This window comes from Molossus molossus, unplaced genomic scaffold, assembly GCF_014108415.1.
Source record: "Molossus molossus isolate mMolMol1 unplaced genomic scaffold, mMolMol1.p scaffold_m16_p_4, whole genome shotgun sequence".
NCBI classification, from domain to species: Eukaryota; Metazoa; Chordata; class Mammalia; order Chiroptera; family Molossidae; genus Molossus; species Molossus molossus.
The window spans coordinates 92,261,357-92,276,723 of NW_023425377.1; the positions used below are offsets into that span (position 1 = coordinate 92,261,357).

Consider the following 15,367-nt stretch of genomic DNA (forward strand, 5'->3'; position numbering starts at 1 on the left):
CCATTGCTCTAGACAGTGCTCAGCGTGCCCTGAAAACATGCTTTGCTCAGGTCCCAAGCCCTGTGACTAGTGTGAGGTGGCAGCTGCTCAGTAATGAGTTCATCGGCATTTTATTCTGCAGTGGTTAAGGCTGATTCAGGAGTCAGACAGCCCGGTTTTGAATTCTTCAAAAAATTTTTTGTTAATCCTCACCTGAGGATATTTTTCCATTAATTTAGATAGAGCGGAAGGGAAGGAGGTAAGGGATTGAGGGAGAAACATCGATGTGAGAGAGACACATGGACTGGTTGCCTCCTGCACACTCCCAACGGGGGCAGCTGCTCTAACTGCTGACCAAACCAGCCAGAGCAGGTTCTGAATTCTTTTTTTTTCTTTTTTTATCCTCACCCGAGGATATTTTTCCATTTTTTGTACAGATAGAGTGGGAGGGAGAGAGAGGAAGGGAGAGAGAGAGAGAAACATCGACGTGAAGGGACACATCAAGTGGCTGCTACCCACACGACCAACCAGGGCCGGGGACAAACTGCAACCGAAGTACGTGCCCTTAGCGGGAACCGAACCCGGGTCTCTCCGGACCGCAGGCCGACACTCTAACCGCTGAGCCAAACTGGCCAGGGCGGTTCTGAATTCTTGAACCCCACATGTGTGGTGTGTTCAAGTGTGTGTGTGTGTGTGTGTGTGTGTGTGTGTGTGTGTGAGAGAGAGATATCTTGGGCACTACTTGGCTTCTATAAGCTTTGATTTCCTCAACCATAAAATGGGGATAACTTTTGTAAAGATTAGATTAGATCATTTATATAAAAAGGAAGGGCTTGGTTCCTAGTTAACACAAAATAAACGTTAGCTACTGTTCTGAAGCTGTAATGTCTTTTGTATCTAAACCTTGATGCGCGAGACTGAAACAGACAGTTTCCAACTAGTAGGCTGTTGGACTGTTAGGGAAGGCTTTGTTTGGATGTTTCAAATTCTTCAGGAAACTTGCTCCTCTCTGACAGGCCCGCAGTGACTACAGGCTGAGGATTAACAACATGCTGCAGCAAACCAGTCAACAGCGGTATGGCTGAGTCTCATTTCACGTTGGGTAATATACAAAAATGACTCACTTTCAGTCATAATAGCCTAAGAATGTATCTAAAGTTCTTGTTTTCAGGTATAAAAATATACTGAAATCTCACAGGCTCTCTCTTTTTTAAAAAAATTATTATTCATATTTCACAAGACCTGTGAGCTAGTTTTTTGTATTAGGCATTGGACACTCAATCATAATGGCTTTTTATTCTAACTCTGTCCAGCTTCCTCATTCATCCTCCTCTTCACACACAGCCTGTCTGAAGGCACAGATACAGTGGCGGGTTGGCTGAGTCAGTCTGCTGTTCTCATGTGGAAAACTGTGCATCGGGAAAAACCCACTGTCTTTGTCAAAGTCCAGGGCATGAGATATACAGGGCACAGCCCTCCAGGTGCATTTTGCCCACGCTGGGCTGTTCATCCTGAAGATTTCAAAGGCAGAAGAGGGCTGGTGGTTCAGAAGCTTCTGTGCGGAAGAACTACATTTAATTAAATAACGTTAAAAACCATGTTGTGAATGTTTTGGGTCTACCAGCATTAGATACTGAAACTGGTTTCCGAGGTAGAGACATTTTCCTTTTTTCGTATGAAAAGTAAGTATATCATCTATCTATCTATCTATCTATCTATCTATCTATCTATCTATCTAGATATATTGCAGTTATATTGCAGTTAATCTTTTAAGTTCATTTGTAACCATATAGCACTTTATATATTTTTAGTATATCACTTATTATAATAACACATCATTTTATATTGTTGTTTTTAAAATTTTAATGTGTCCATCTCTGCTGTTCGATATCAGGAACTGTGTCTTAGTCATATTTGTACCTACACTGTCTTGCACATAGTAGGGCCTTAAAAAATGCCAGCTGAATTGAGTTGATAGGCCATGACCTAAACGAATGTGGCTTCATTTGTCATCTGTAGCAAAGGAGCAATACACACTAACGTTCACCCCATTTCTAGCAGCACTGAAAGCAAATAGAGCACCTAAGTTTAAGGTGCTCTATCTGAACTTGGATTTGGGAGACACATCTGATCATCATTAACAAACAGGTTTTTAATGGAAGTTTCAGTATTCTTTATTATATTCTAAAATACTTCAAGAAGTTTGCTCCACAGCCTGCCATGACTAATACTTACCGCTAACTTATGAAATGTTAAAAACTTTTGTCATTCTTTCTCTATTACTTAAGCACTTTGATATGTGTATGGCACAGTGGTTAAGAATATGGGCCCTGGGGAGAGACTGCGTGGGTTTAAATCTTTGTGTAACTTTGAATGAGCCCCTCTAACTCTCTGGGTCTCAGTTTACTCATTTGTAAGAAGGGAATACCAGTAATACCCCATAGGCTTAGAGTGAAGTTTAAGGGGTTAGGTATATATATTGTGTGTGCATTTATAAGTCTCATGTAAGTATTAGTTGCTGCTATACACAGAACGTTTGCTTTTATTGACAGGACAAGGTCCCTCAAGGAGCTCACAGGTGTCTGCTTTCAAAGATGATGCAAAGAAACCTTTTATCAGAAGAAAAGAAACACTTTTAGTGAGGGGTAACAGTTACTTCTAAAATTACACGGCCAGATCTTGAAGGAGCTAAAAATGATGGCTCACATCCTGCTGCCTTCTCCTTTAAATAATGGAGAAATATGGCGGTATTAAACAGTTAAAAGTAGTAAAAAGATAAAGAATAAGGTAGTGGAGACCGCAGGAATTTTAATTTTCTTTCTATATTTTAACTACTATTTTGAAAAGCAACCAATTAATAAGGTGCATATTGATATATGGATATAGGGACAATATAAAACTGCAGTGCTTAAAACATTTCCAACTTAAATTATTGGCATCGATCAAAATGCAACAATAATGTAAAACAATATACTTTGATATCAAGTTTTCTAATTCTCCACAAGCTGAGTCTTGTCAAAGAAGAACTGATAGAAACAGAAATACACTACTCTCTGCCTACCCCTCTTTAATCCTTAGCAGGAATAACAGGGTCTTAAAAGAGGAAATATTCTAGAATTTAATCAAAACGAGAATACTTAAAAATATTCACTTATGCCCTGGCCGGTTTGGCTCAGTGGTTAGAACATTGGCCTGCGGTCCAGAGAGACCCGGGTTTGGTTCCCGCTAAGGGCATGTACCTCCGTTGTGGTTTGTCCCCGGCCCTGGTTGGTCATGTGGGTGGCAGCCACTCGATGTGTCCCTTTCAGGTCGATGTTTCTCTCTTTCTCTCTCTCTTCCACTCCCTCCCACTCTGTCTGAACAAAAAAATGGAAAAATGTCCTCGGGTGAGGATAAAAAAAAAAATTCACTTATTTTCATGATTTCCTGAATAATTTAGAGTTTAACTATGGTTGATAGATACAGTATTTCAATAGATTTCCATTCTTTTTTTTCACTGGAGAAACCAAAAATAAATTGGGTCCATTACATTTTAAATAAATTTAAGTTACTGTAGCTGAAATGTTTCAAATGAAAAGAAACAAATGTTGACATCAGACACGGGTTGAAGCATGCCTAAGTGTCAGAACTGTTGGATGTATTTACAAGGTTTTCAGGAGAAGTAAGTTTTGAACACCAATGTGCTGTTTGTATTGGAAAAGCATCTTCACAACAAAAGCCTACTGAAGCTGTTAGAGCATTCACATGCCTGGACCACTCATCTCCCCTTACCTTCAATGAACACCTCGGCGGACGTTGTTTCGGAGCCGCTGCAGTTCGTAGCCAGGCAGGTATAGCGACCTGTGTCGTCCTCAAAGGCTTCTGCTATGACCAGGGTGTGGAGGTCCCCACCCTCACAGTGGATCTGAATATCGGGAGTGTTGCGTAGCTCCTTCCCCTCACAGAACCATCTGCAGGCCAAATGGAGGTCAAAGGAGAGAAAGAAAGGAAATGGTGACGCTTAAAATAATAAAGCAAAAGTGAAAGACTGGATGCTCTGTAATCATCAGATGCTTATTTGATCAGAAAAGATCTGTGTCAATATCACTGACCAAAAATGTTAGACCATGAAATTAATGACTAGACAATTCCCACAGGTTTTGTTTGCAAAGCATCTTGTCCATTTTATCAACCTGGACAAGAGTGACATCGTCCAACTTGGAAAGACCATTCCCATTACAAAAGCAAAGGAACAGAAATTCAAAGTCTTATAAAATGTTTTATAATAAATGACTTACATTTATTACAGTTTTATCTATTATTCTTATCTAAAGAAAAATATGAAAGTCATATAAACGTTATGCTCAAAATATCCAATGTATCAAGGGAAACTAATCATCGCGTTAAAAAAAATCAGAGGCAGCAATATTTTTGTTGACCCTAAGACTTCTGATCAGCTGAGCAATAACAGAATTAATGCCTTCCACATTTCCGATATTTACAAAACTTGCTAGCAGACCACTTGGCTTCCACAACCAGAGACATGGAGCAGTTGTAATTCATTCTTGCTGGTCAGCATTTTCCTTTCCCAAACAACCAGGACCTTGGTGTGGGAGGCTGCAAGCTGCCAGACTATTTTAACACCGGCTCTCCCTCACACTCTTTCCTTTATTCCCTCAGCACCTCAAACTCTCAACAGCAGTTTTACAAAAACGATGAAGCTCCCCCAACCTTCTCCCCGCCCCCACCCCTGCCCAAACGTGATTTATTTTTAGAGAAATATGCAGGAATGTGCCACTTCCAACGAAAAGGATAGAAGTCTGTGGGACTGCCTTGTCCGTTGAGCTCTTAATTAGCACTTGGAGATTTTCTCTGAGTCTAATCTTCTGGAAAATTCTTTGGACCTGATACCCTTTTGCGAAAATATGGCTCTGAAGACTCACTCTTTCTGTATTTAGATAGCGTAATATAGGTATCTGTCTGCATTTACTCTGAAAATAATGTTAAAAAAACAAATCTGTTTGCTAATACTCAGGAGCATTACTCCAGAAACGGTATTTAAAAATAAATAGGGGATACTCACAAAAGAACAGATATGACTTGGGGAATTAAAATACCTTTCCAAAACACACACACACTCACACACACACACACACACACACACACACACACACCCTAACCGATAGAGCACCCTATACAATGCAATGCATGTTACTTTTGAGGCAACTAAGAAGAGCAGTATTTCTTGCTTCTGGAGTATTTTGTGGCTTCCTTTGTTTTCATGAAGTCTTGGAGAACATTCCAGCCTGGAGACATGTTTCCTTCTCTTCTGTTCTCTTTCCAGGTCATAGTCCACATCCTCACCCATGAGAACTATGGCTTAAATTTTAAGTGACCTCAAATCTTTTCATTGATCTCTTCATCTCCAGTAAGTTATAGATCCTTTGAATATCCTTATCAGATTAAAGTACTTCCAACTCTTCCCCACAGACATCATTACCTAAACTCCAGATCTGTATTGAGACATTCCATATAACTTGGCCCTGATTTCATGTCCATTCGTTTTCCTATACTAATCCTCTGTTTCTGTCAAATATTTGCACAGACTTATTGTTCCTGACACAGCCCTCATGTACTACTCGCTTATTTCCTCCTCCTCGGAATTCTCTCCTTACATCCTACACTAATCCCATCCAAGGGCTACTCCTCCTTGCAGCCTGTGAAAGGCTCCTCAGCAGATTAAATGCAACCCAACACCTGCTTGCTGGGCATCTTCTGTGTGGAAGGCATTGCATTACATCCTACAGGTGATGGAAGGAGGCCTGGTAAACTCGGAAACTAGTGGAGGAGTTTGTCTCTATTGTCAATTAGCAATATTTTAATCTCTCGTAAAAAAGATAAAAACTGCCCTGGCCAGTTTGGCTCAATGGTTGGAGTGTTGGTCTGCAGAGAGTCACAGGTTCAATTCTGGTCAAGGGCACAAACCTCGGTTGCAGTTCGATCCCTGGCCCTGGTCGGGGTCGTTTGGGAGGCAACCAGTTAATGTCTCTCTCTTACATTGATGTTTCTTTTTCTCTCTCCCACTCCCCACCCTCCACTCTATCTGAAGATGGATGGAAAAATATCCTTGGATGAGAATTTAAAAAAAGAGAGAGATACAAACTATTAGAGGAAAAAGGAAGCATGGAAAAATGTAATAAAGGTTTTGAAAAGAGAAAGATCAGTTGCTTTGGTTACACGAGCTTCATAGGGAAACCTCAGCCGACTCCCCACGAGAGTGCATAGCTTGACCTCTAACTCACAGCTCAGCAAACTTACAGCCGCAGGCCCACTGCCTGTTTCTGTATGGCCCATGAGCTAATACGTGTCTTTTATATTTTTAATTGTTTGAAAAAATTTCAAAAAGAATAATATTCTGTGACATGGCAAGTTTGAATTTCATGATCTATAAATTTTTTTGAAACACAGCCACACTCATTCATTTACGTATCGTGCATCACGGTGACAAAGCCGAGGAGTTGCAGAAGACGGCATGGCCCATGCATCCTCAAATATTCATCCTATGGACTTTATAGAAAATGTTGGCCCACTCTGCCCTAACTTCTTACTTCTGAAAGTATGATCCTTGGACCAGCATCGTCAGCATCATTTGGGAGCTTGTTAGAAATGCGGAATCTTGACCCTCACCCCAAATCTACTGGATCAGTGCAGAGCCCCTGGTAATAAATGTGCACATACAAGTTAAAAAGTTCTGGTCTATTATGTTTGCATCACATGAACTTGCTTCACAGAGACCTGGCTATCCACGTAAGTTATTCACTTCTGTAACACAGTGACCGTATTTTATGTGTTTTGTACCTCCAGTCCCTTGCACATAAGTGCACGGAAACCTGAGTTCTGTTTGTTTGTTTATCCCACCTCTCTACTTAAAAAAACAAACAAAAACAAATGTAGAATTATTCATTTGACCACTGATGATATATTACTTCAGGATATCTTCTGTGTTGTTTCTCTACACCATTACCTGAGGTCTACTGCATTTATGCCTTATTTTTCCATCTAAAAAATTGACTCCTGCATTGCAGAAAAATGCATTTTTAAACTTTTTAAAAAATTGATCCATAGTGTATTGCATGTAGTTGATGCTTTATAAATACTGTCTGCTACTCATTACTTTAGAATATGCTTTCCATGAATAAACAAATGGTGAAGGATTTGTATGCCACTAGATTAGGAAGATGCAACATATATCAGTCCTTAATGCTCACAATTCATATTTTCTTATCAAAGGTCCTGAGAAGTCCTGCAGAAAATAATTTAACATGGTCTAATCTAGCACTTACCTATTTGACCATGATATTCTTACGCAGTTAACATCTACTAACATCCCATGAGTAGTTGTAGAATGCTTTTCTAGCATATTTATCCCATGGAAACTGTAGTTTTTAAAGAATAAGTTAAGATCAATTATAACCTAAGCACTGATGAGAGTGTAACGCTGAAGAAAATAATCAGTAAGCACAATAAAATACTTGAAATATATTTTAATACTGGCAGAAAGATTAAGGAACAAATGCATTTTTGCAACAGTCCAACACATCTGTTTAGTCTCCTGAAATGGGTCATTGTGTCTTCAGCCTCGCACAGGGTGAAATGGTTAGTGCTTACACACTTCCAGGCTGACAGTTTTTTGCCTTTTAAACACTCATGCCTTTTGTTCTCCAACTTGGTGAATAAAATTTAAAAAGCATCTCAGATTGTAACACATAGAAATCACGCATAGAGAAGACTAAATTTGTCCACATCAGGCGGTAAGTATAATAATTAACATGACTGATTATACTGCTTTGACACTGCAGGGAAAGTCAGGTTGTCACTGATGTAAGTACCTGTCAAGTGACCAGTTTTATGTTGTTCAACTCTGGTAAGACAGGGTGTAACTCAAGAGGAGGATGAAAAAAAAAATCCCTGCAAATATTTAGATGGTAGACTCCCTTTTGCAACAAAAAGGGCAGCATGGTTCCTGGCTAACATTCAGATAAATGTGTGTTTAATTTATGATTGGAGCTATTTGTACATTGGAGCTAGTAATGACCTAGCGAAGGGGCCCTTCCCAGGAACGGCCGATTCTTAGCTACAGTAAATGACTCTCCCTCAAGCACTCCTTTCATTTGAAAACTAAGCAAACCAGAGCCACATCACCACCCCCTCCTCTATGGGGCTGTCACACGCAGGGCCATCAATCCCCTGTCCTATCCCCCCAGAGCCAGGTAGCAATGGGAGATGGCCCTGTGCCCCAGAGGCTGCTGAAGTCATTCAGACTAGCCAATCCTGAATCTGCTTGCGCTGCTTCATCCATTCCTTCCCATGGAAACCACAACAAAGGCTCCTTTTTGCCCATGTTTCAGTCTGCTCCCTCTGCCTCCGGACCAGCTCTGAAGCCTCCGTGTGAGCCCCCACCCTTACCCCCACCTCTATCAGTGTAGCAAGCTCCCTACTCTTGGGAACTGCGAGCAACAATCTTTCAATGCAGTTATCTCCTGATCTGCTGGCCTCATCATACCTGAACAGCAATTAAAACCTACATTAAACATTTTTAATTCAATGTACTGAGGTGACAATGGTTAAATGATGTAGGTTTCAAGTGTGCAATTCTATACTACATCATCTGCATACCGCATTACGTTCCTACCCAAAGTCAAATTTCTGTCACCATATATCCGACCCCCTTAACCTTCACAACCTCTCCCCCTCCCCCTCCCCTCTGGTAACCACCATACTGTGTCTGGGCTGTTTGTGTGTCTTTGTTCATTTGCTGCCTTCAGTTTCATACCCCACATACTAGTGAAATTCATGGTTCTTGTCTTTGCCCATATGATTTCTTTTGCTTAGCATGCTATTCTCAAGATCTGTCACCCTGCACAAAAATGAACTCAAAACTACTTTTAAAACATTGAACTAATCAGAGGAGAGGAAGCTTACAAACAAAGAAAGGACTGACCAGATAAATAACTAAAACCATAACTATCAGAGTTGTCTGCCTTTAGATGTTTTTGGAAAGAAGTTTATCTGCTCTCACCTACTCAAACTAAAGTGCACTTAAAAAGCGTGAGATGAAACTCTAAATCTATTTAATGCACATATCAAAGAGAAAATCAGCCTTGTGCCCTGTTTATGTAGCAAATCAAAAACAAAGCACCTTCTTATCTAATCTAAGAGAATCCTAGAATTTTGAAGTTTTGGTACCAAAAGGTAGAAGGATGAGATGTGCTACAATCCTATTTGTTTTGTTAAGTTTCTTAAAGGTCATCATTCTGTTCGTTTCCTGGCAGAGGACTCAAAATACTTAATATTCTTGAAAGACGACTTCAAACTCAGACCTGCTGATTAAATTCTGACCTATTTTTTCCTCAATTCGTGTTGCTAGTGCACCTTTAGGAAAAGCAGTACTGATGTGACAAGCTATAATGTAAAGCCCACAAAACAGGACCAAGTACAGGTGTGGTAAACGCGCTGCACAGGTAGTGGCCCCTTTCCTACCTTGGTGGTGGACATCACTACCTGATCTGAATGTTTTTCCTGGCGAGACAGGAGGTCTCAGAATCCCCAGCATGGCTGTTTAAGCAGGCTACAAAGTAAGTGAAGTTGAAGTCTGCAATGAAACACATTTGCCATTCCCGACTTTGTCATTTTCTAGAAAACACCTTTTATCTTTCCTCCATATCCTGAAAGTTGTTTCTACTAATTATGAGATTATGAGGTAAGAGTGGAAGAGAGGGTTTGGTTGGGCAGCGTGTGGAAGCATGTCATGTGGCTAAGTGAGTCTCCTTAGGTAAAATTCCACTTGAAGACACACCTGGACTGGTTTTTTTTTTTTCATTCCATTTGTAATACCTGGAAGCCATTGATTTAGTGGATAGGACACTGGGTGGCATTTTGGAAAGTCAAAATCCATTTTATTAAATGTCCATTCTGTACCTCTGATACATTTCAACTTCAAACATACTTCTCTTTTGCTACTATAAAATGATTAAAATTTATAAGTATAATCTCACAGAATGAGGAGATGACACAAAATCTGGGAACAATTATAGTTCTTAAGGACTGATATAAATTCAAATGAAGGGAAAGAGAATTAATATTTATCAGATGCCTATCATATGCTACACACCTTGTAAATATGGCCTTATTTTATTTCTCAACAGCCTTGTAGTTTTCATTATATTTTTAGATAGAGGCAGCTTGCATTTATCTATAGAAATGAAAAAGAAGAATGTGGACAATTCAATCCAGATAATCTTCAAAAATGTCACCTCACTTTAAATATCACTTCACTTGCTGCTTCACTTTTCATCAGACTTTTTACTATGGAGATGAACAAGTTTTAACAAAGTTGAATGATTCTTCCTCTCTACTCTCTGGTGGAGCTACTGAGCAGCTACGTAATGGCAACACGGCAAGGAGCTGAGAGAAAAACCTTAAAAATTAGTGTGTGTGGTAAACCCCTATTCTAAAGTATTAAGAGTTAGACTGGTTGTCAGACTTCAAGGCTATAAACAGGGTATGAACATAATCCTGCATTAATTGAGAAATAAAAAGTAAAAGTGTTAGGAGATGTAGTTATACTCATTCATTTAAGCAATTTAACATTTATTTATCCATCCAGGGGCTATTGTACTTCAATTCCAATCCAAAGAACTGACTGGAGGTACAGATGTCAGCTAGACCGGGTTTCTTACTTCATGAGACTACTGGTAGGGGGTAGACAGAGATGAAAACTGAATTACAGACATGAAGAAATGCTGAATGAACTTCACCTACAGAACTTAGGTTCTTCCATCACACAGAAGTATATACTGCTCAAAAAACTTTTTAAAAATTGGTTACTGCTTTATACTTACAGGTTAAGTTTGCTTTGGATAAAATACTTAGGTTAAAATAAATTTATGAGATAGGGAATAATGTAGATGGACTTCATGAGTCTTGAATTTTTGTTTCCAATTTACAAAGGGTTCTAACACACAGAGAGAAACATTATAGTATTTAAAGTTCTGTAAGATGGCACATTTTGTTTTATTATTCTATGCTGGGATATTAAAATCAGCATTGTTTTAATATACATTTCCACTTAAGGCATAATGCCTTGTTTTCCTCTCAGGATTTTTCAAACATTCCGGTCTAAAAATGAGATGGTGGCAAAAATTCAAGGATCCTATTATGGCACCAAGAGGATGTGGTAGGACTGAAATTCAAGACGGTGTTTTACATAGAAAAGGTCAATTCAGGGTGTGGTAAAAGGAGTCTTACAGTTATCCATAGGAAAAACAATACAATGATTAATCAATAATAATACTGCAAAAACAAACTCTGAGTTTTGCATACTCACCAATCTACTTTTGCCCCACCTTGTATTTAATTGTTTGTATTCTCCATTTCAAGGGGAGGTTCAACGTAACCTCTGACTGTCGGAGGAGAGTGGCTATATTGACGTCTGAGATCAAGAGGGCAGAAGGAGCACTAAAATCAGGGGGATCCCAGCTGCTTCTGAGCAGGTGGCTGCCTTTGAAAGTCACCAATCGGGAAAACAACATGGAGTCTCCTCAATAAATTAAAAATGGAATTGCCATTTGACCCAGTGAGCCCACTTCTAGGAATATACCATAAGAAGTCGGAAACATCAATTAGAAAGAATATACGCATCTGTGTTTATAGCAACACTATTTACAATAGCTAAGATCTGGAAACAGCCCAAGTGTCCATCAGTAAATGAGTGGATAAAAAAGCTGTGGTATATTTACACAATGGAATACTATGCAGCTGTAATAAAGAAAGCTCTCTTACTCTTTGAGATGACATGGAGGGACCTGGAGAGTATTATGCTAAGTGAAATAAGCCAGTCAGGGAAAGACAAGTACCACGTGATCTCACTTATTTGGGGAACCTGATGAACAAAACAGATACAGAGACATGGAAGTAGGGAACAGATTGACAAACCTCAGAGGGAAGGGAGGTGCGGGGGGCAGGAAGAGATAAACCAAAGAACTTATATGTACATATGAATAACCAATGGACACAGACAACAATACTATAAGGATAGGAGGTGGGAGCAGGGAGGAGGGTATCAATGGGGGAAAGAGGAGAGACATCTGTAACAAAAATAATTACTTAATTTAAAAAAAAGGCAGGAAAAAAATCACCCATTGTCTCCATTCTTGGGTTCTGTAAGAAAAATTTCCTTCTTGACGTGGCCTTCCTTTTTTCTTCTCTCCTGATTCTGGCCACCAGCAGCAGGGCTCAGAACTGTGTACAGGAATTGGGATATACATCTGGGAGAGCTCAGAACACTGCGGTTCTCTGAGATAGGGCAATGTTGTTTATTTTTATGACAACACACTCACGGCTTAAACGAGAGGAACTAACTAATCCACCGGCAAAGTATAATATATACCATCCAGTGTACTATGCTAATAGTTTATGTTTTAAAAAATCACATATGGCATCACTTGGCTTACTAGTTGACTACTAATATCTATTCTGATTCTACCACTTAAAAGGAAATACAGATTTTATGACTGACAGTTTCTTTTGGTATCTTTATTTTTTGGAACCGCAACTATGCATCACGGAAATTCTCTGTGCCCTGCATTTTAAACATGTGGCTTTTACAATGAACAAATCTGACTTAGAGACGTTATAAAAGCTTCATCAATGAATCTTGGCTGATCGTCTCCAACTCTGCTAAGAAAACGGTAAATCTTAGGAGTCACTTCATAGAAACAATGAGGTGCTTTAAAATAAAAACCTTTAGAAACAGTTGAGTTTTTATTTTCTCCTATAAGTCAGTTTCCTTATGCTCAGGGGCAAACAAAATGAAGCTGAAAGAGGTCTGTCTATTTTTGCTCCACAACTCCACTGATTTGTACTTCCTATGAAAAATTCATCTTCAAAAGGATGTCAATGATTGCAGGATGGCAAATTTAGCCTGCAGCTGCCCCTTCTCCCAAAGTACAAGCAGCCACATGGTCTCGCGGACGTGCACGCTTGATGAAAACGAAAGGAACCAGTTTCTTTAATGTTATTATAACAAAAATAAAGGGTGTGTGCGTGGGGGGAACCCCAGAGACATCAATGGTTCCGCTGCGGTTATATTTTCCAGGTGTTCCTTTCTCCCAAAGGAATGGCAGTGCTCTGCCGTGAACGAAGAACCACCAAAACAAAACTGGCAACTTAAGCCCAAGATGAATTTTGTTTATACCTAACTCAAAGTCAGGCCATCTGTAAGGATCGCATTTCATACATCCGCAATTAAACACCAATTAATTTTCACGGGGCGTTTTTTGTCTTGTCACCAAAGATTTCTTAATTTTTTACATATGTTCCTATTAACCACGAGACACACCATGTTTATTCTGTCATGTGGATTAATAGGCAGACCAGAGTGAAATTAGTCCTTGTCTAAATTTACTATGGCTATAATTTCATGACTGCTTAGCCCAAAGACCAAGAGCTAAATTCGTGTGGGCGACAGATGTACTTTAACCTTGTGGTCCAAAAGAGACCAATAAATAGATGGACTTCCTGAAATTCAAAGCCCAGGAAATGATAAAATAGATTTTAATCCCAAACAAGACTCATGTCTAGCAATTCTTTCCTCTAAGAATCAGTTTATCTCCTAAGAAAGAATAATAAAACAGAAGGGAAGATTGAGATAAAACTAAACATCAAAAATGATTTTATCTTGTTTTATTGAGAGCATGAGAAGTAGCTTTATGTCTGGACCCTATGCGCATGAGGTATTTACTCATGATCCCTAAAAAACAACTATAAAAACAGACAACAGAAATCTACATTATTGGGGCTGCCAGACGCCGTTAAACCCTTGGATTGCTCCTAATATTTTCCGTATTAGTGATGCAGGAAGGAGGATCTATAGCCGAGAGTCAGCAGTCCAGGGTCCTGGTTTTGCCTGATCCATAGACCAGCTAAGCTGAATGGGATCCCGTCATTCTGTCTTCTGAGGCTTGTGTTTCCCTCTTTGAGTAGTTTGAGGAATGAACCAGACAAACCAGTGTCATTTCATATGTGTCACAAGAAAGGAGTTCTACAGCAAGTTGACACATACCAACGAAAAAGGGTTCTGTGGCCAGTTAGGTTTATAGGCACTGGGTTAGACAAAATTAAACATCTGTCTTTACTGTACAACTTTTTAGAAGTTTGTGAACTTCCAAGAGAGAACAACAGTAGGCAGCCTTCTCCATCTTACCTGACCACGGATGTTTTGAGAATCATGTTGAAGGATTAGTGTTCTGTGGAATCTCGTTTGGAAAACACTGGGTTGAATTATATCACTGATATCCCATCTGATTCGACAATAGTAACATTTCATACATTTTACAACTACCTCTTCCAGTGTTCACAACTGGCATCAGTGATAGGACAAAGCCCTGGTGCCCACTTGCCCCAAATTGGGTTTCAGAGTCCTTCCCAGATGATGCTCTGGGCAGCCAATGTCAGCTGGTTAGAGCTGGCTCCTGGGCTGAGACATATTCACCATGCTTATGTTTAAATGTCATTTTCTTAGACAGGAATCAATGAGAAATGCTAATTGCTATTATCTCGTCTATCCTTCACTGTTGACTGAAGAATTTTTTGGGTGGGGGGGAAGCTACAGTTTTGCCATGGCACATGAATTTACTGATTTTTAAAAAAACACATGTTTTTATTGATTTTTTTGTTTTGAGAGAGAGAGAGAGAGAAACATTGATGTGAGAGAGAAACACAGATCTGCTACCTCCTGCACGCCCCCTACTGGGGATCGGGTCCACAACCGGGGAATTGAACTGGGACCTTTCAGTCCATGGGGTGACATTCAATCCACTGTGCCACACTGACCAGGTAAATTTACTGGTTTTTAAAAATTTCTTTTAAATGTAAAATTTTAAATTCCTTTAATATCTTAAAAATGTCTTTTGGAAAATGCTCTGGATGACCATATATTATATGGCCCATATATTCTGTGTCCAAGTCAGGACATTTCTGAGAGTGAAACAGGCTACCACTAAGAATTCTGGGAATTAACGGGGACTGCTCCAGGCACACCAGGAGGTGTAGTCGTCCTACGTATACTTCACCGCAGAGAGCAACTTGAAATCATGATTTTGGTTTTACTGGACATTTTCTGCAAATGTAATTCATTCCCATGAGTAGGCAAAAGTAAATTTCACAGTATAGGAGGAGAAAAAAGGGTTCCCAACCCTCCTGTCACTCATTCACAAATTCTCAAGTTACACCTGTTAGTTAAAAAAAAGACATTCAGCCTCACCAATCGTCTAGGCAAACACATAAACAAGTCAGCATGACCTGACAAGTCACACTTCAAAGTTACCTGCACTGTGAAAACGTGTGCCGA

General features: G+C 39.6%; 1 protein-coding gene across 1 annotated transcript in view; it reads right to left on the reverse strand.

The window, feature by feature from the left end:
* PALLD (palladin, cytoskeletal associated protein) overlaps positions 1-15,367 on the reverse strand; it is a 377,267-nt gene that overhangs the window by 220,610 nt on the left and 141,290 nt on the right. Inside the window, exon 2 of the mRNA XM_036241570.1 lies at positions 3,751-3,929. Coding sequence (XP_036097463.1) covers positions 3,751-3,929 — 179 coding nt within the window. The remainder of the gene's footprint in view (positions 1-3,750; positions 3,930-15,367) is intronic.